The sequence below is a fragment of the Puma concolor genome, chromosome B2 (assembly GCF_028749965.1).
Source record: "Puma concolor isolate L17-30 chromosome B2, mPumCon1.1.hap2, whole genome shotgun sequence".
NCBI classification, from domain to species: Eukaryota; Metazoa; Chordata; class Mammalia; order Carnivora; family Felidae; genus Puma; species Puma concolor.
In genome coordinates this window covers 137,760,273-137,779,766 of record NC_141671.1, presented here as the reverse complement: position 1 = coordinate 137,779,766, position 19,494 = coordinate 137,760,273, and the positions used below count along the sequence as shown (strand labels likewise).

Sequence of the window (19,494 nt, the reverse complement as noted above, 5' to 3'; positions counted from 1 at the left end):
TTTGATGTCTACCTCCTGCATAAAATGACTTCCCGTAGCCTTCAGCATAGAGGGAGGTCCTTCAAGGCCTGCACCCCCGCCTACCTTTCTAGAGTCTTTTATCCACTCTCCTGTGTTCCCCTCCTTCCCTTACCCCCAACACACAGGCATTCACTCCCGGTACTTTCAGGAATGCTCTGTCTGCTGGCTTCATTGTCTTTGCACACTCTATTTTCACTAGCAAGATGGCCCCTCCTACTGTCAAACCCAGGCTAAGATTCTTCCCAAGAATCCTGTTCTATCCTTTTAACCTCTTGGGGGGGCGCCTGGGTGGCGCAGTCGGTTAAGCGTCCGACTTCAGCCAGGTCACGATCTCGCGGTCCGTGAGTTCGAGCCCCGCGTCAGGCTCTGGGCTGATGGCTCGGAGCCTGGAGCCTGTTTCCGATTCTGTGTCTCCCTCTCTCTCTGCCCCTCCCCCGTTCATGCTCTGTCTCTCTCTGTCCCAAAAATAAATAAACGTTGAAAAAAAAAAAATTAACCTCTTGGGGGTCAGACGCTCACCTGAACATCCGCATTTATAATTCCACGATAAAAGAGGAGTGAGTCCTCAACAGACAGTCCGGTCAGAATGCCTTTGTAGTTCCTGCTTTCCCTCAAAACTGCTGTCAACAATTCGCAGGTGTGACCCCCTAGCTTTCCCAGCCCTGAAGGTTTGCGGAATGAGGGCGGTGAATTCTCTAGACCAAGTCTCTCTGTTAACCGGGCGAAGCCAAGCCGGGAAGGCAAGGGTTAAAGGAGCCAGGCTGCACTCAAACTCCCTAAGGCTGAAGTTGTATTGAATTGTAACCCAACCCGGCATTCCTCTTCTGCCCCCTCCCCTCCCTTTGTCCCCGGCCGGCGATTTTTACCACGCAACCTCTTGAAGAGGCAATTCGTTTTCAACTCTCTCCCCACCCACCCAACTCCCCGCTAAGCACAAGAAAAGAAACGCTCCCCTCATCAAAAGTAGATTAACTCACACCCCTTTCTCTATCTGCATTTGCATGGGGAACACCCTTTACCAGGCTACAAACAGACCCCTGGGTTGCGTGATTTATCCACCGCTTTATGGAAAGCCAGACAAAGGCCGTGTCTTTTCAGCAATTCTGTATTTGCAGGCTGCCGCTCCGGGCCAGGGCTGGGGCGCCCCTCCCGACTCATCTCCCACTTAAAGCTTCTGAAAGGTTAACAGCATAACTTGAAGCCCCATTCTAAAAGTGAAGGAACACTTGTACCATTTCTTGTGGACCCAAAGAGGAAAAGAAAAGGTTAGGAGAAAATATTTTCAAGTGCAGTCTAAAGGAATGGCTTGTTCTGTCTCTTACACACACACACACACACACACACACACACACACACACACACACACACACACACACACACACACACTGCACAATGCCCTTTAGGCAGCTTGCAGAGAAAATTGAGGAGTAATTTCGCCTCAATGTGATTTTGATTTTGCTATTTGCCATTCGAGAAACCACAGATGTAGGCTGCAGCCTCTTTCTTTCAGGGGCCTACTTTAGGGAAGAAGGGTATCGAGCACAAGAATCAGTATGGATTCTTTTCTATTCGTTTAACAAAACAAGACTCTTAATATTTGGAACAAGCATTCCATTTTGCTTTGGGTTGCACAGATGCTTGAAATTTCTCATCATGTCTCTATTATTTGCTTAATGCGTCCCCTCGCAGAGTAAGGATGACAGCACTTTTCACGAAGTGTTATCTCACCTTTGTGAATGGATCCGTTGTTGTCCAAGAATCTTAGGTATTAAAAGTTAATGGCAATTAATGAAATTCTGACACGTGCTCCAGCATGGATGAAACCTGGAAACATGCTAAGGGAAACAAATCAGACGCAGAAAGACGGACGTGGTTTAAATTCATAGCCAGAAAGTAGACTGGAGGTCGCCAGGGCCTGGGGGCAGGGGAAAATGGGGAGTTATTGCTGAACGGATCCAGAATTTCTATCTGGAGTGATCAGAAAGTTCTAGAAATGAGCAGTGGTAATGATGGCACATTATGAATGTGCTTAATGCCGTTGAATTGCACACTTAAAAATGCCTCATGTGGTAAATTTCATGTTATGGATATTTTACAGCAGCGGAAAACACTGAAAAAGTCAATTATTCAAATCAGAAAATCACTTTGTTTACGAAGGCCAGGCATCAGATGATATAGTTTAGATGCTCTAACAAACATAAGGAAAATTTTTTCTTGCTATTCAGGCACATTACTAAAGACCCTGGTTATGCCCTTATTCACAAGTGAAATTCACCAGGGTCACGGAGGTGAGTTCTAGGTGGCCTTACATTAGTCCGTCTACTAAGGAGTTCTTTCCTCTGGCGCCTTAGTGCTGTCGCATCCACCCCACCCCTCCCTTTGCTGTGGGTGAAGAGACCAAATAATTAAGCTTATTTTAAACATGTAGGGTAAATAGGCTCTTAGTGAGAGTTTGGAGCCTCTCCTGGGGTAAAGACACAGGAGTTACTGTTTGGCGTTTGAAATAATCTATTTTGGCTGCTCAAAGGACTTACTTATTTCCTGGTTACATTCTTGAGAGCTGAGGCTGGAAGAGATGAGATCTCCAGTCATCTTTAGATTTCAGCTTTTTGAATTAGATTCATTTATAGAGGATGAAGCTGAGGTCAGGCTGGTGGGTCACCCATGGGTGCACAGCTACAGACCCAGGGCCCAGGCCGACCTTCTGGCCGTGTTACATCGATCTCGGTTTGACCTAGCTCAAGCCAAGATTCTGAGAATAATTTCCTTCCACCGTTGCAGCCCTTTATATTGGAAATGAATCCCAGCTACCTGTAGGTATGTCAGGTAAACTAAAAAAATCACACTAAGATATAACCTTTTTTTTTTTTTTGACCTGTCCTTTTTAGGTTGCACTAAAGTTAGATTTTCAGAAATAACCTCTTAACATAGATTACCAAACACAACAATCGATGACACTTCAAAACCTACCCGAAATGATTGGCTTTACCAAATAATACCCATTATATTAGTAATCACATAATAATAACTCTCACTTGAATGCTTACTATGTGTCTATCATTGTGCAAAGCATTTTGCACGGAAAGCCTTATTTTCACAACAACCCTATTATTCCCATTTCACAGGTGAAACACCCGACATAGAAAAGTTCAGTAACTTGTCCGAGATCACACAGGAAAGTGGAAGAGTCAGGATTTGGATTCAGTTCTCAGATTTTAGCTTCTCATCATTGTGTTGTCTTTCACAGGGGATTGGGTGGGGGGAGTGGTAATTTGTGCTGTCTTTAAATGTTGAGCTTTCCCTTTGTAACAATGGAAAAAAAATGCCTTTAGGACTGTGGTCCTCAACATCCATTGCTGTTTAGAATCTGGAGAGCTTTAGGAAAACCGAGGCCATCTCCAGGAAAATGGATTTCAATAGCCCAGGGTGTCGCTTGGAACAAGAAAAGTAACCCCTCCGCAGGTGATGCAAAGTGCAACCTCTACTTTAGAAAATTCCCTATTTTTAACCTGCTCCTCCTAACTAGATTTCCTACGTGATAGCTTTTAATTGCTCAAATAATAGCCCCTTTGAACCTGTTTATGAGGCTTACTATCCTTGGTCTAAATCTAGGTGATGACCACTTAATTGCGCGTTCCTCATAAGGTATCTTTATTATGTTTTACTTTTTCTTATTTTTAAAGTAGGAGTTTTCGTCTGGTGAATCTTCTTACTAAAAGTAGTTTTTGAACATTCTAGATAAGCCGGAATATTAAGGAAATTTACACACTTAATCAGTAACCTGCTTTACCTGATTTTTTTTATTTTTTACGTTTTTTTCCAAATTAGGACAGAAACTTCAAAGCGTGCTCCTGCTTCAGAATGGGAGTCGGGGAAAAAAGCATTCCAGAGAACCAACCAGACTATTATCACATGTGGACTAGCCCAGACACACACTCTGGTCTTGGAGGAGACCCTCCAAAGCCTACCTGTATCTGTGCTGGGGGAAGAGGGCAATTTCACAGGTTACTACTTTAGGCTTGTCCCAAGAAGTTGCCAAGGAGGTGACTCTAACTGTGGCCACGTCCCCTCTGTGTCACCCCTCTGGTCAAGCCTAAACTATGTGGTGGCTAGACACAGAAGGTGCAAACTTCTCACACATGTCCAGGTCAAGTTTGCCCCGGCCAGTGGCCGAGATAGAGGAAACTGGGCAATAAAAGTGAGAGGTTTCCAGAAACGAATCGACAAGTGTGTGTGAATGTGAGAACTCTCCTTAATTGGTATATAGGGGGCACCCAATACATCTGGGTTTTTTTCCAGTTGTTGCTAAATGGAATGGCTGGGAGACAGGACCCGGATGCAGTCCTGGCTCTTCCAAAACTTAGCATCAGGGCCTGGGTTTGAAGAGCTATCATCTGTTGAGGGTTTGCGTGGTCCCAGCGCTGCACCAGGCGTCTTACAGGCATGCCCTCATGTGATCTGCACAATGTCCCAGGAAGTACGCGATATGCTTTCATTTTAACATGAAGAGACCGCAGGTTACGGAAGTTCAGTAAGGGCTTGAGATCAAAGGTAGTGACAGCGAGGGATTTGCATCCAGCTGGAGAAATCACTTGCTTCTCTGAATCTCCATTTCCTCAACTATAAAAATGATGGGGTAGACCTAGATAATTCATTCAGCAGGTTTTAACAGATGGCCTATTAAGTGTCAGATACGGGGAGGGTTAGGAATAGAAAACTTACCAACTCACAACAACTCTTGCAGAATCTGTAGTCAGACCTCACAGAGTTATTTTCTGTGTAATTTTCTCTGTAATTTGGTGTGATTTTACTTAATCAAAAATCCCACACATTTGAAAACAGTCAAGGGTCATCAGCAGATGGGTGATAAATGAAATGTCTACATAGACTATTATGTAACAAAAACGGAAGAAAATTCTGGCACATACCATATATAATAAAGATAAACCTTGAAGATATGATGCTAAATGAGATAAACAGTCACAGAGGGACCAATACTGTATGGTTCCACTTATATGGGTACCGAGAGTGTCAAATTCATGGAGACAGAAAAGAGAATGGCAGTTGCCTGAGGCTGAGAGACGGGGGAATGGGGAGTTACTGTTGAAGGGGTACACAGTTTCAGTTGACAGGAAAGTTCTAGAGATGGATGGTGGTGATAGTTGCACAACAGTGTAAATGTGTTCAATGCCATTGAACTCTACACTTAAAATGGTGAAAATGCTACATTTTAGGTATATTTTACCACAATTCAAAAAAGAGATTAAAAAAATTCTGTGAGAGGGGCACCTGAGTGGCTGAGTCGGGTAAGCGTCCGACTCTTGATTTCAGCTCAGGTCATGATCTTGTGGTTCGGGAGATCGAGCCCCACATCAGGCTCTGACGTGGAGACAGTGCAGAGCCTGCTTGAGATTCTCTCTCCCTCTCCCTCTGCCCCTCCTCTGCTTGGGCTCACTCTCGCTCTCTCTCTCTCCCCGCCCTTCTCCTGCTCAGAATAAATAAATTAACTTAAAAAAAATTCCACGAGTGCTACTGTGCAGAACAATGCTTATACCCCATAAGTGGCAAAGTAGTCTTGGTGGACAAAGGAGAAAGCCCAAACATGAATGACCGGAAAACGGTTAACTAAGTTATGCAGACTGACAAGTTGTGCATCGGCCCAAGCCACCTCTTCCTTTTCTAGGTGTTTAAAAGAGGGTTCCACTAGGCGTTAGGCTTATCTCATGATCCAGGTAAATTCTTCTATGCGATTAGTTTCACAAGGTGCAAGCATCTTGGGACGACATTTCTGGCTGTGGTCAACTTCTCTCAAGTGAAGCTTGGTTTGTGGAGAACATCATTTCCCGAATTCTAAAATTTTCTACCCACTCACTATAACTGAATATTCAAGATGGCACACATCCAAAAGGCAGCCTGGTTCCAACCCAACTGAACAGGAACTGTTTTAGCAAATCTTCAATAGAATTTTGCCCACAGGCGGTCTTTGAAATATATGAGCACTTCTTCAGCAGACCAGTAATAACAGCTACTCAATCACTTGAGTTAACTCAAGTTTTTGAAATGCCTTTTCATTAACAATCAAAATGTTGCCTCAAATGAAAAGCCTAATAGGATGGGAAGGGACTTTTCGGTTGCAGGTATTTCTAAGTGCTTGGTCATGCAGAAGAAATGAAAGCACTCAGGTCTGTGAAAAGGATAGTTTCTATTTTTCTCCCCTCCCCGCCAATTACATTGTAAGGCTGTACTTTCCTTTATTATGTTGTCTAGCTGTATCTGCGAGTGTAGGTGGAAAACATCATCTAATGTTAACATCAGAAATACGCTAATATTTACCCCTCAAATCTCCTTGGTGTACTAAGAGTTCCATCAACACCAACTGCTATAGTCTAGGCAAGAACATTTGACCAAACTGTGCAAATCCTTTCAGTAAAAGAAAACGTTCCTCCAACTATTTGTGGTTATAAGTAATCACGTTTGTTGGGTTGAGATTAGGGTAAAAAAAAAAAAAAATCTATTTTAGTTTCCAGAAACATGAATGAACTCTCAAACTGCTACGAGAAACCGAAATTCTTTCAAACCATTTTTTCTTGAAAGGTGGAAACAAAAACAGCCTTAAGGATATTTGTCTTGGTTTTTATTAGTCTCATTTAAGATAAATGGAAGACCGTGTTTTTTGACAACAGGAATACTGTTCTTGCTCTGAGCTAAGGGGTGGGGAGGCTTACTTGTAACAGGTCATAATAATTCAAAGAATAAGTACAGTCAGTTCTGCTATAACATTTATTTCAAACATGAATTTGTTCCCACATGATTAATACACAAGGGAACAATTTGAACTTAATTCAAATATCCTAACTTTGCCTTGGCTTATGCAGGATCTCATCCATAAGAAACACTAGGTGGATGCCGAAAATTGTCCCCAGTTCCAGAGAGCAGCACAGGAAGACAAAAACACGTGCGCTCACCTCGAATGCCTACCAGAGAACTCAGTCCACCTGCACGCATAGTATGTGCCACACTCATCCGTGTCAGGTGACTTCAAAAGAATCCCTTGGGGCACCTGGGCGCCTCAGTCGGTTAAGCGTCCAACTTCGGCTCAGGTCATGGTCTCGAGGGTTGTGACTTTGAGCCCCGCGTCGGGCTCTGGGCTGACAGCTGGGAGCCTGGAGCCTGCTTCGGATTCTGTGTCTCCTTCTCTCTCTGCCCCTCCCCCACTTGTGCTCTGTCTTTCTCTCTCTCTCAAAAATAAATAAATGTAAAAAATAATAATAATAAATAAATATTAAAAATATCTTTCAAAATAACCCCTAAACTGCAATCCTGTAGATGGTTTCCTATTTTTTCTCTTTCCTCTTAGCCTATCTTGTATTTTCCCTCTCTGTTCTTGGTTCTTTTTCCTCTTTTATTGTTCTTTTTTCTGACTCTTTCTCTCCTGCTCCCTTTCTCTCTTCCTCTTGTATAGAGGGTGGCAGGTGTAGCAACCAGGGGGCTTCCATGAACAACTTCAAGGTCAGGTTTACTAAGCAGGCATGTATTTCTTAACCATTGAACAAGTCTAAGTCTGTGTCTTCATTCTTCCCAGATTCCAATCTTTTTTTTTTTTTTTTTTTTTTTTTTTTAAAGATCTGCTGCTTTTCTACGGACCATAGGTCACCTGCCAGAGGATCGCATTTTAATTTTTTTTTTTTTCCAACATTTTATTTATTTTTGGGACAGAGAGAGACAGAGCATGAACGGGGGAGGGGCAGAGAGAGAGGGAGACACAGAATCGGAAGCAGGCTCCAGGCTCCGAGCCATCAGCCCAGAGCCTGATGCGGGGCTCGAACTCACGGACCGCGAGATCGTGACCTGGCTGAAGTCGGACGCTTAACCGACTGCGCCACCCAGGCGCCCCTCCAATCTTTTTTTTAATGTATCACTGATGACGTTTTTGAGTGTTGTGCTCAAAACTCATTTTTCCTATAAGCCCTATTTCCCCCGCCCCCGTGATTTTGCACAGTGAGCGATTTTTAGGAAGACGCATGTCATGTGTCGCGTTACGGCAGTAAAGGGAGTGGACTCTGGAGTGAAACTGGGTTTCAGTTTCAGCTCTACCGCTATCTGTCTATGTGGCCTCGGATAACTAACTTTACCCTTCGTCCATTTAATATTCTTGCGCTAAAACAGGGGTATTATACTAATACCCACGTGATGGGGCTGTGAGCGAGGATGGGGCTTAAGCCAGTGCCTGATATGTGGTAAGTACTCAAATATTACTCGCTGTTAGTGTTTATTTTTAAGCGTTTTTGTTGTTGTTATCCAGGCACATATTTAGAAAATTGACAAGTGTTAGGGTGCCTGGGTATCTCAGTCATTGAGTATCTGACTTCGGCTCAGGTCATGATCTCATGGTCCTTGAGTTCAAGTCCCATATTGGGTGAACATGAACGAGCCCTACTTTGGGTAAAACACGAGCCCCACTTCTCTCGCTCTCTCTCTCTCTGCCCCTTGCTCACTTGTGCTCTCTCTTTCTCTCTCTCTCTCTCAAAAAAAAAAAAATTGACAAGTGTTAGATACATAGTATGTTTACAGCCGTTGGGAACCAGTGAGGTCACAAAGCTTAAGGTGTCACATTGGTGATGTCACGGCCTACCATGCTCCCAGGTGAATCTGATCAATATAGATATTTTAAATAATGTTCCTGAGTTTTGACTCAAGATCTGACCATAAAGAGGAGAACTAGTAGCAGGAAGTACACACGAGCTCTGGGGAATGGCCAACAGCTGCTTTTGTGTAGCAACTCCGCAAACTTTGACTCACTTTGCTTTTACAAAATGCCGTCCACCTTGAACAGTTTCACTGTTAATACCTTCTGACTGATCACTAATGAACAGCACCTTCAAAATGGGCAAACTCATTAGGACTCGGAAAAAGTGACAACCCAGGTCTCGGTCTTCCCTCCCACGTTAAATTACAATGAGTTGAACAGATGAATGCTCAGAATCACCATATTGAAATTGAGGAGGACACAAATAAATGGAAAGGGATTCCACGCCCATGGATTGGAAGAATTAGTATTGCTAAAATGTCCGTATTACCTAAAGCCATCTAGAGATTCGCGGCAATCCCTGTCAAATGTCAGTGGCATTTTTCAGAGAACAAATGATTCTAAAACGGGTATGGGACCACAAAGGAGCCCAAATAGCCAAATCAATCTTGAGAAAGAAAAATAAAAAGCCAGAGGTGTCACAAGGCCTGATTTCAAACCATATTACAAAATGACTGTAATCAAAACAGTATAGTATGGTAATCAAAACAGTCACGTAGACCCATGGAACAGAATACAGAGCCCAGAAATAAAACCCAAGTATCTATGGTTAATTAACTTACACAAAAGGAAGCAAGAATATATAATAGGAGAAAAGACAGCCTCTGCAACCGACACTGTGGGGAAGAGTAGATAACCACATGCAAAAGAATGAAACAAGACCACATTCTTACACCATATACAACAATTAGCTCAAAATGGATTAAAGACCTGAATGTAAGACTTAGAAGAAAACATAAATGATAAGCTCCTTGACATCAGTCTCGGTAATTTTTTTTTTTAATCTGTCCCTTGAGATAAGGGCAACAAAAGCAAAAAAAAAAATACAATAAAATAAAAACACAAAACAAACACAAAAACAAAACCAAATGGAACCACATCAGACTAAAAAGCTTCTGGAAAGCAAAAGCAACCATTAACATAATGAAAAGGCAATGTACTGCGTGGGACAAATATTTGCAAAGGATATATCTAATAAGGGGTTAATATCGAAATATATAAGGAACTCATACAACTCAATAACACAGAGCCAAACAATCTGATAAAGAAATGGGCAGAGGATCTGAACAGACACATTTCAAAGAAGACATCCAGATGGCCAACAGGCACATGAAAAGATGCTCAACGTCACTAATCATCAGGGAACTGCAGATCAAAACCTCAATGAGGTATCACCCCATACTTGTCAGAATGGCTATTATCAAAAAGACAAGAAATAACAAGCGTTGGCAAGGGTGTGGATAAAAGGGAACTCTGACACACAATGAGAACACAAATTGGTGCAGCCGCGGTGGAAACCAGTATGGAGTTTCCCCCCCAAATTACAAATAGAACTACCATACGATCCAGCAATTCCGCTCCTAGGGATCTATCCAAAGAAAATGAAGACACTAATTTGGTAAGATACCTACACCACTTTTATTGCAGCATTATTCACAATAGCCAAGATATGGAAACAACTGAACGACCACTGATAAATGAATGGGTGAAGAAGTGGTATACATACGCAATGAAACACTACTCAGCCACGAAAGAAGGGTGAGGTCTTGCCATTGGCGGACCTTGAGGGTATTAGACTACGTGAAATACGTCGGTCGGAGAAAGACAAATACCGTATGATGTCACTTTTACAAGTGGATCTAAAAAACCAAACCAAATCAAATCGGACCAAGACTCACAGATACAGAGAACAGAGTGGTGGTTGCCAGAGGGGATGGGGTTCGGGGTGGGGTGCGAAATGGGTGAAGGGGATTAAGAGGTACAAACTTCCAGTTATGAAATGAGTGATGAGGATGTAATAGACGCCGCAGGGAATCCAGTCAATAATATTGTATTAACTTTGTATGATGCCAGATGGTAAATGCCCTTACCGTGGTGGTCAGGTCCCAATGCACACAAATGCCAAATCACTGTGTTGTCCACACGAAACTAACAGAATACTGTGGGTCAATTATGCTTCGATAAAAAAGCAACGAAGTGGAAATAAAATCACTGTGTTCCCACCTTCTAGGTTGCTGTCATTGTCGAGGGGGCAAGAGAGGAGAAGGAGATAGGGTAGGGAGGGAGGGGGCGTGAGAACAACGATAGCGACACAACGACAATCATAAAGAGATATGGAAATGAGTAATCCAAGTGAGATCTGCTCATTACGTATAGTGATCAGATATGCTATTTGAGGAATAGCTTCTACACAAGCAGAAAACTATTTAACAGGGTCGCTTCTAAATTATCAGAGATCTTAAATGGTTTTAAGAAAGATCTCATTCAGTCATTATGATAAAAGCTCTTGGAGGGGAAAACAAATAGAGACATTCAAATAAAAAAGTACTCAATGCCACGTAAAGGAAAAAGTACATTAAATTGGGCCAAATCCCATAGTGTGAGTTCTTTATGAAATCCACCCACATAACAAGCCTTCATTAGAAACAATTCCAGCCAAGTCCTACACCCCAGCCTTGAACACATATTTCCCCCAGTATTGAAAAAAACTTTCCGTGACCTCATAAAAAGTGTCGGCATAATAAATGTTATTTAGGCTGGAGGAAAAGTATTCAGTGAGGACATCTGCAAATAAAAAGGTACTAAAAGCCATGACAATTCACCTCTTCTCAATAGCCTTCTCCCTTGGTTCGAAACCTTTCTCCTCTTCTCCAGTGTCCTAAGCAGTTACGGCTGGCCCAGGGAATGTCTACACAGAATCCTGTTCCCATGGCTAAGGCAAGAGAGTGGTAGAGCCACAAACTGCCCCTTCCCACACCAAACAGTCTTGTTTCTCCAACAGGATCCATAGGAAGCCAGACTTCATCAGAAACCACAGCTAAATTGACAGTGTTGCCCTGGAGGACGGGGTGGCCCTGGACAAAAGCTAACTCCGATTCCATTCTAAGTCTCTAAGCTAAGTCTCTAGACAGAGTAAATGGTGGACAGGCACTATAGACTCCCCAGGCCTGGTCAACAGGTTTCCTTCCTCTCTCCTTCCTCTCTCCTTCCTCTCTCCTTCCTCTCTCTTTCCTCCCTCCCTCCCTCCCTCCCTTCCTTCCTTCCTTCTTCTCGCTCTCGCTCTCCCTCTCCCTCTGCACAGATTTGAGAGAAGTCTTGCTTCCTAAGTGCAAGAAGGTTATCCCTTCCAAATAAAGTGGTGCCTCCACTACTAAGAGCAACCTCTTTTCTAAGCTATGGTAACATGCAGAGCATCTTTCAATGTGTTTCACACCACCAAGCATGTGAAAACCTCCTTCTCTCCTCCACCTACCCTGACGCTGTCTACACTATCACGCACTAAAGGAAGAGTCTCTGTAGACTGAAACACACAAGAGCTGGGAGGTCGGGGATCAACATTCTAATCCTTGTTCAGCCACAGCTTTTGAACAATGCTGAATGCTCTCCACAAAGCTATGCTTAAGGCTTTGGCTCTTTAAGTCTTAAACATTATGGGTGTGATACTCACTTACTGGCTTTTTAACACAGTGGACAAAGGTGCTTGAAAAAAAAAATGTAGCTCTCTAGGATATGATAGAAAAAAATAAACTGATGTCACACTCAATATTTTACTCATTTTTTCCACTAAATACGTATGTCCTCAATGGCCCCCAAGATGATATTATGTAGCATCTCTTATAGTTCAAAGGTGACATTCTGTAGCAGGGAATTCACTTCTAACTGGACAGCATTATGAACTATTTAAAAACTTTCCTAAAAGGTTAAAACAGGCCGTAAACTGTATCTGGGGACAAATCTTACGAGGCTTTCAAAGGCTCTGTTATAGATCATTTAGGAAGATTAAAGAAACCCCCTCTACCTATGAGAGTTCCTTCTCAGTCATTGTAAGGCTCCATTAAACATGAAAAGAGGCCCTTACTGTCTACTTTCCAACTACAGATTTCTATCTCTCCACAAATTGTATCAGTGGCTACTTTACTTTCAACTTTTAAAACTTGCTTTCTTATTACCTCGTTTTACCTGTGAATGCTATTAGAAGCCATATATAGAAATGGAAAGTACAGCTCCATTGTTCTTTTGAGTCTGGATCTCATGTCCCTTTCTTTCCCTCTTTTTCTCTCTCAAATGTCAAGTGTACAAACTTAGATGACTAGGATGTCAGGCAAAGAAGCTGCGGTGGGGAGGGAGGGGCAGGGGGCTTGGAACGAAGGATCTGGGCAGGAATGCTAGAAAGAGAGGGCAACAGGAGTAAGTACAATGGCATTTTTAAAAATTTCAGGAAGCAACTAGGGATTCAGAAATGGATTTCTAACTGGCACGGGAAAGGAAAAAGACCTATATATTTGGGATTAATACAATCGCTCTACATATGGGAAAGAAAGGCATATAACCTTTGCAATGTGTAGCCAACATCTGGGAATTCTTTTACCTAAATAAGTTTGGAAGGATATCTTCTCCGAAATAAGCCACTCTGAGGATGTTAGGGACCAGGCTAAACAGGTCAAAGTACATTGTGTTAATGTCTCTAAGATTTTTTTTTTTAATTTTATTTTAAATATTTATTCTTGAGAGAGAGAGAAAAACAGAGTGTGAGTGGGGGAGGAGCAGAGAGAAAGAGAGGGAGACACAGAATTTGAAACTGGCTCCAGGCTTGGAGCCTGTCAGCACAGAGCCCGATGTGGGGCTCGAACTCACAAACCGTGAGATCATGACCTAGGCCGAGGTCAGGCACTTAACTGACTGAAGCACCCAGGCGCCCCCAGATTATATTTTTAAGCAACCTCTACACCCAGCGTGGGGCGCGAACTCACAACCCCAAGATCAAGAGTTACATGCCCCACTGACTGAACCAGCCAGGCGTCCCTGTGTTAATGTCTCTGAAATCTATGTGTATATCAGCGATCTTTCCCAAAAATGTTTCCATTTGTAAAAATCCTAAAACAAATCTAAACCTGAGCTGTGGGGATGATGTACGAATGTGGTATACAGATAAAATGTGCTATTTTACAGGGAAAAATGAGTAAGCCATTGAGGATGGCTGTCGAAACACATTAGTTAGACAGGAATCAGTAACGCAGAGTGTAGAAAGTCAGAAAGGTGCTTCTGCCTGGTTGAAAAGTGACTGATGCGTATCTCTATAAATGTTTGGACTTTTCCTCCCCCCCAGAAAGAATTCTTGCTTAGAAGGAGCCGAGTCACAAGCTCTGCCCCTTAGGTGTGGTGAGAACTCGTATTGGCAGGTGGTTAACGAGCGGCCCTTTCCCCATTTTAAAATTCTGCACGTGAAAAATTGAGGATTATTAGAGAAGCCGGCTACAGAATTATAACAAGAAGATAGAAACGGATCGAGGAAAACAGACTGACTCTGTATCTTAAAAGAACACCGAGGGGCGCCTGGGTGGCGCAGTCGGTTAAGTGTCCGACTTCAGCCAGGTCACGATCTCGCGGTCCGTGAGTTCGAGCCCCGCGTCAGGCTCTGGGCTGACGGCTCAGAGCCTGGAGCCTGTTTCCGATTCTGTGTCTCCCTCTCTCTCTGCCCCTCCCCCGTTCATGCTCTGTCTCTCTCTGTCCCAAAAATAAATAAACGTTGAAAAAAAAAAAAAAATTAAAAAAAAAAAAAAAAAAAGAACACCGATTTTCAGAGTCTTTGTTGGGCAGAGGTGCTGTAAGTGGGAAAAAAATTGGTTATTCTTCATTGAGGAAAGAACTAAATACAATGAGTTTAACCATTCAGTTAAACGGCTCTGTGAAAATTGTGATCTTGAGAAACAGAGGGAGTCACCTAGCAAAAGTATGTGAAGAGCAGGCTGTGTGACACGGAGTCCCTCATCTAAAGGGGGTCTGGCCTTTTCTAAGTGGAAAGGGCACAGAAGTGAAAGCGTTCTGGTGAATTCCAGAACAAAGCATCATTTACTTCTTCCTGTTTGGGTGCCTCCCACTTTGTCCGGGACTTTTCTTCCCCAAGTGCCCTTCCTCCCAGCATCCTTCTTCACCCTTCCCCTTCCCTAATTATGTGTTACCTCAGATTTTAGGTGGATTCACCGGAAACAATCCAACTGCATTCAAAACAATAATACTGGAATCACCGCTTAAAGGTTTTTGTTTTTTTTTTCCCTCATTAAATTTCTGCTGCAGCAAACGGACTAATCTGTTCATTTTTGGGAAAGACTTTAGGTAAGACACAGTATGGTTAAATGACGACCACTCTCACCCAGCAAATTTGGAGGAGGCCGGTGAGGATGACAGTCTCCTTTTTATTGACTGCTTACCACGTGCCACATCCTGTTGTACAAACTCTTCATGTATTTTCTCATTCTTCTACTAATGCTGGGTGGTGGGTAGATATTAGCCTTATTTTAGAGTTAATGAAACACAGGCACAAGCTCAGAGCCTCAAACAGGGGCTGGCAAACGACGGCCCGTGGATCAAGCCTGACCCTAAAGTTTTTCTGGAAAATCCAAACCCATTCGTTGACATAGTGCCTGTGGCAGCTTTTGAGCTACAATGGCAGAGCTGAGCAGTTGTGAGACCTTAGGGCCCAGAAAGCCTAATATTTACTCTCTGGATCTTTATAGAAAAACTCCACCAAAGCCCAGTATAAAACATGGTTAATTCACTGATTTAAAAAAAAAAAAAAAAAGGCAAGAACTTGTGGGCAGCTTGGAATAGAACTTTTACTGAAACTTTCTTAGAAACAAATATTCTAGGGGCGCCTGGGTGGCTCAGGCAGTTAAGCATCCAACTTCGGCTCAGGTCATGACCTTGCGGTTCATGAGTTTGAGCCCCATGTGGGGCTCTGTGCTGACAGGTCAGAGCCTGGAGCCTGCTTTGGATCTGTGTCTCCCTCTCTCTGCCCCTCCCCTGCTCGTGTTCTGTCTCTCTCTCTCTCAAAAATAAACAAACATTAAAAACTAAAAAGAAATATTCTGTCTTCATCGGTCCTTTCGTGTTCAGATCTTACCTATCTCCTCTCACTAAAGTTTATCAACCAGTCTCAGAAAAAATAGCAGTGTTCCTGGAACACCAGTGCAGTAACTACTGGTTTCCTTCTTGGTCTGTGAATTTTGATCAGGTGAAAAGATTTCCAAGAAAGAAAAGAAAAAGGACAGACCAAAGAAAGCTTCAACAGCCATGACTTTCCCGAGAGGTTGCAAAATTTTTGGCAATTTCACAGGTATTTCTTCTCAAGTACAAATGACATCATTGCTGAAATTAAAAAGGAAATTGGCCTGGTGTATTCTACATTTGGTATCACATATTGTTTTGGTTGAGCATCAATTGATTTTTCTATTTTTACCGGGAAGTTATGTCATAACTATTTTTAGTAGACAGGGTCTGGTTCTGTCATTTATGGAACTCAACACACAATTATGCCTCAGAATTTTCTTCTAAAGCTCTAAGAATGCATATATTCGGGGCAGAATGTGCTCCTCAGCAAATATTCTCCTATACTCCAAAACATTTTAGATTAAAAAGTCTAAAACAGGACGTGGGTATTAGCAAAGGAAAGAACTTGGTATATTACCAGGAAGGAAAGTGGCTATAGCTTTATGACATAAATTTGCCTTGGAAATAATATTTTTAATCATCAATTGACAGGGAGTTAACATCTGTGCTGCTCTGGTAATTTTTACTTTATCCTTAAACACCTATCTATAAATCGGGGCACCTGGATGGCTCAGGTGGCTACGCGTCTGATTTCGGCTCAGGTCGCTAAGCATCTGACTTCGGCTCAGGTCATGATCTCACAGTTCATGAGTTTGAGCCCCACATTGGGTTCTGCACTGACGGTGCAGAGCCTGCTTCTGATTCTCCGTCTCCTTCTCTTTGCCCCTCCTCTGCTCGCACACACACATTCTCTCTCTCTCTCAAAAATAAACATTTAAAAAAAATTAACAAGAAAAAAAAAACGATCTATAAGTCAAAGTCAATTAATAACTCAATCTCCAGAGTACGTGGTTTGGCCCATAAAGCTGAGCTCAATTCACACGGAGCCAAAGAATTTAAGCAAACTTGTTTGTAATAAAAGTGACCAGAAAGTAAATGCCTGAGACAAGATAAAGCCCACGGTTTTTCCCTTCCCTCTACCCCCTTCCCCCAACACCAGCCAATAGAGAATAGCATCGAACAGAGGCTCCCAAGCTCGCCTGAATCTCTTGGGGATCTTCCACAATCTCTCTGCCTGGGCCATACCCCAGGCTCATGAAATCACAGTCTCTGGAGGCGGGACACAGGGATCAGTCCCGGTCTGGGAAGCTCCCAGACACCAGTAGATAATTGTGATTAAGGTGCAGATAGCCTGAAGGACTCAGTCAGGCTACCCCAGACATCTGCAGGTCGGGACACTTAAAGTGCTCTGGCACCTGCGAAGCACTTGGAGCTCTTTGGTGTAGGAGTTACTACCATAATGTACTGGCGGGGGGGGGGGGGGGGGGGGGGCAGGGGGTGCACTGGTCCCAGCAGTCTTGCTTCTAACACGTCATTAGCGCGTTAATGCAAATTATCAAGAGGATTTTAACACAATGCGTATGGCCTTTGGGTTCCTCTTAAGTTACCATCGTTGGAACATTCACCCTACTTCTGCATCTTGGGAGACAACGCATCTCTGATACCTGGCTTTGCTCTTTATTTTGCAAGCATATTTCTCCTGCGTGACCAACTTTGAAAGACCAAAACCGAAGGAAAAACTGCGCCTTACCTCCACGATGCTTTTCAAGTCTTGCACGTAAGTCCTTTCGGTCTCCAGAATTTCCTGGACAACCCTATCCACATAGAGGAGCTTGGGGCTGGTGGCCGACTCCGCACCCGGCTGGGTCGCCCCGTTGGCCTCCATTCTGCGCTGGGCCCGGGGCTGCCCTTCGTCGCCCTCGTCGGCGTTCTGTTGCCCGGCGGCGCTGTCCCTCTGCAACTCGCCGCTGGAAAATGGCCTGGCCGGAATCAGCTCCAGTTTTATGGCCCCGGCTTCCTTATCTTGGTGAAACAAGCCCAAGTGGCTGTTCGAAACTAAGGTCATTCTGCTGCCGAAGGAGCCATGGCTGTCCCTGGAAGAGGCGGAGGACGACGTGGAGCCGAAGCTGACGGGGCGGTCACTGTCAGAGAGCTCCATGGCCTTCAGTTCCTGGGAGCGGGGATGCCTGGCTATGGTCTTGGGATCTGGAATTTCTGCTACAGCTGATGGCACTTCAAGACCTAACTGGTGCACATCTACAGTCATTGGGGGTGGGAAGGAAAGAACAAAAGAAAGAAAAAGGACAAGGTGAGCACGTATTTTAAAATTGTATCAAACAAGGTTTAAAGGAGGTTAAAGCCTCGCCCAAATGTATATACTGTCAGAAGTAGAAAGGTGGTGAATTCCTTATAGAAGGAAATGCAAAGGCGCCCTTGGGCGGTTGAGTTGCAAAGTTTGAGTTTTTAAAGCATCAGCTGGGAGCAGGTGAGAAATGCAGAGTCTGGGGCACGACCTCTGCATTTTAACAAGATGCCAATGCCACTGGCGTACGCAGGAAAGCTCGAGAAGCACTGCATCCACCGCGGCAAAGTGGGATCACCTGGAACAACTCATACAAGCGGATTCGCCCAGATTTACTAAATTAAAGGCTCCGCGGTCAGGGCATAGGGACTCTATAGCTTTAACAAGCATCACGAGGGATTCTTACTTCAAACACACCCGACATGATTCTTACGGAATTTTATGCAACACTGTTCTACGTTTTCAGTATTGCACTCTAATTCCACAACAGTTTAAGCCACCTTCCTGCAGTCGTCACTATTTAACAGATGCTGACAATTTTACATTTTACTTGGAGACAGCATGAAAAAAAAAATGTTGTGTGGATAAGCCTTTTCTAATACTGGGCAAGGAAAGCCAAAATAAAGACCCATACCTTCTCTCAAACTTCCTCTCTCAACACGACATTTCCCTCAATCTCTACTTGAAAGTTGACATCGTAATTGGGGTGTATATGAAGTTATGCTATGACAGAGTATATTTGTTTTTTTTTTTTAATTTTTTTTTTAACGTTTATTTATTTTTGGGACAGAGAGAGACAGAGCATGAACTGGGGAGGGGCAGAGAGAGAGGGAGACACAGAATCGGAAGCAGGCTCCAGGCTCTGAGCCATCAGCCCAGAGCCTGATGCGGGGCTCGAACTCACGGACCGCGAGATCGTGACCTGAGCTGAAGTGGGACGCTTAACCGACTGAGCCACCCAGGCGCCCCCCAGAGTATATTTGATTAACTACAACACCCCCCCCCAAAGTTAGATAACACGGCAGTGTAAATATACAATTAAGTAATATAGAAACTCGGTTATGAGAAAAATTATGCATTTTTAAAGAAATGGGGCTGTTAATGTTTAGAAGATGGCATTAAGAAGAGAATATCTAATGGCAAAGTCAAAAGGTCATTTAACATATGTAGCATTTAAATCTTGAGGCCCTACACAAAATTGAAACTCACAGAAGATATTTTGGGGAAACACACAAAGTTCCAATCTTCTTTGTTTGCAAGAAGGCAGGACAAACACTGTTTCCCCCTAATGAGATCCCAAGTTTACAGAACAATATACCTTGCAATAAAGAGCAGGCTGAATGAAGACATTTGCTTCATTTTGGCAGGTAACCTTACCAGCAGGATCCATGTGTACGGGTTTTGTTAGAAAACATATGAGTGCAACCTATGTTTAGAAGGTTATAACAAGACACACATACATTAGTAAGAAGGATCT

At 43.3% G+C, this 19,494-nt stretch overlaps 1 protein-coding gene across 7 annotated transcripts in view; it reads right to left on the bottom strand.

The window, feature by feature from the left end:
• PLEKHG1 (pleckstrin homology and RhoGEF domain containing G1) overlaps positions 1 to 19,494 on the bottom strand; it is a 234,887-nt gene that overhangs the window by 82,152 nt on the left and 133,241 nt on the right. For all 7 annotated transcript variants that reach the window (XM_086708119.1, XM_086708116.1, XM_086708112.1 and 4 more), the window contains one exon: positions 17,466 to 17,971. In XM_086708119.1, coding sequence (XP_086564245.1) covers positions 17,466 to 17,873 — 408 coding nt within the window. In that variant the 5' untranslated portion in view covers positions 17,874 to 17,971. The remainder of the gene's footprint in view (positions 1 to 17,465; positions 17,972 to 19,494) is intronic.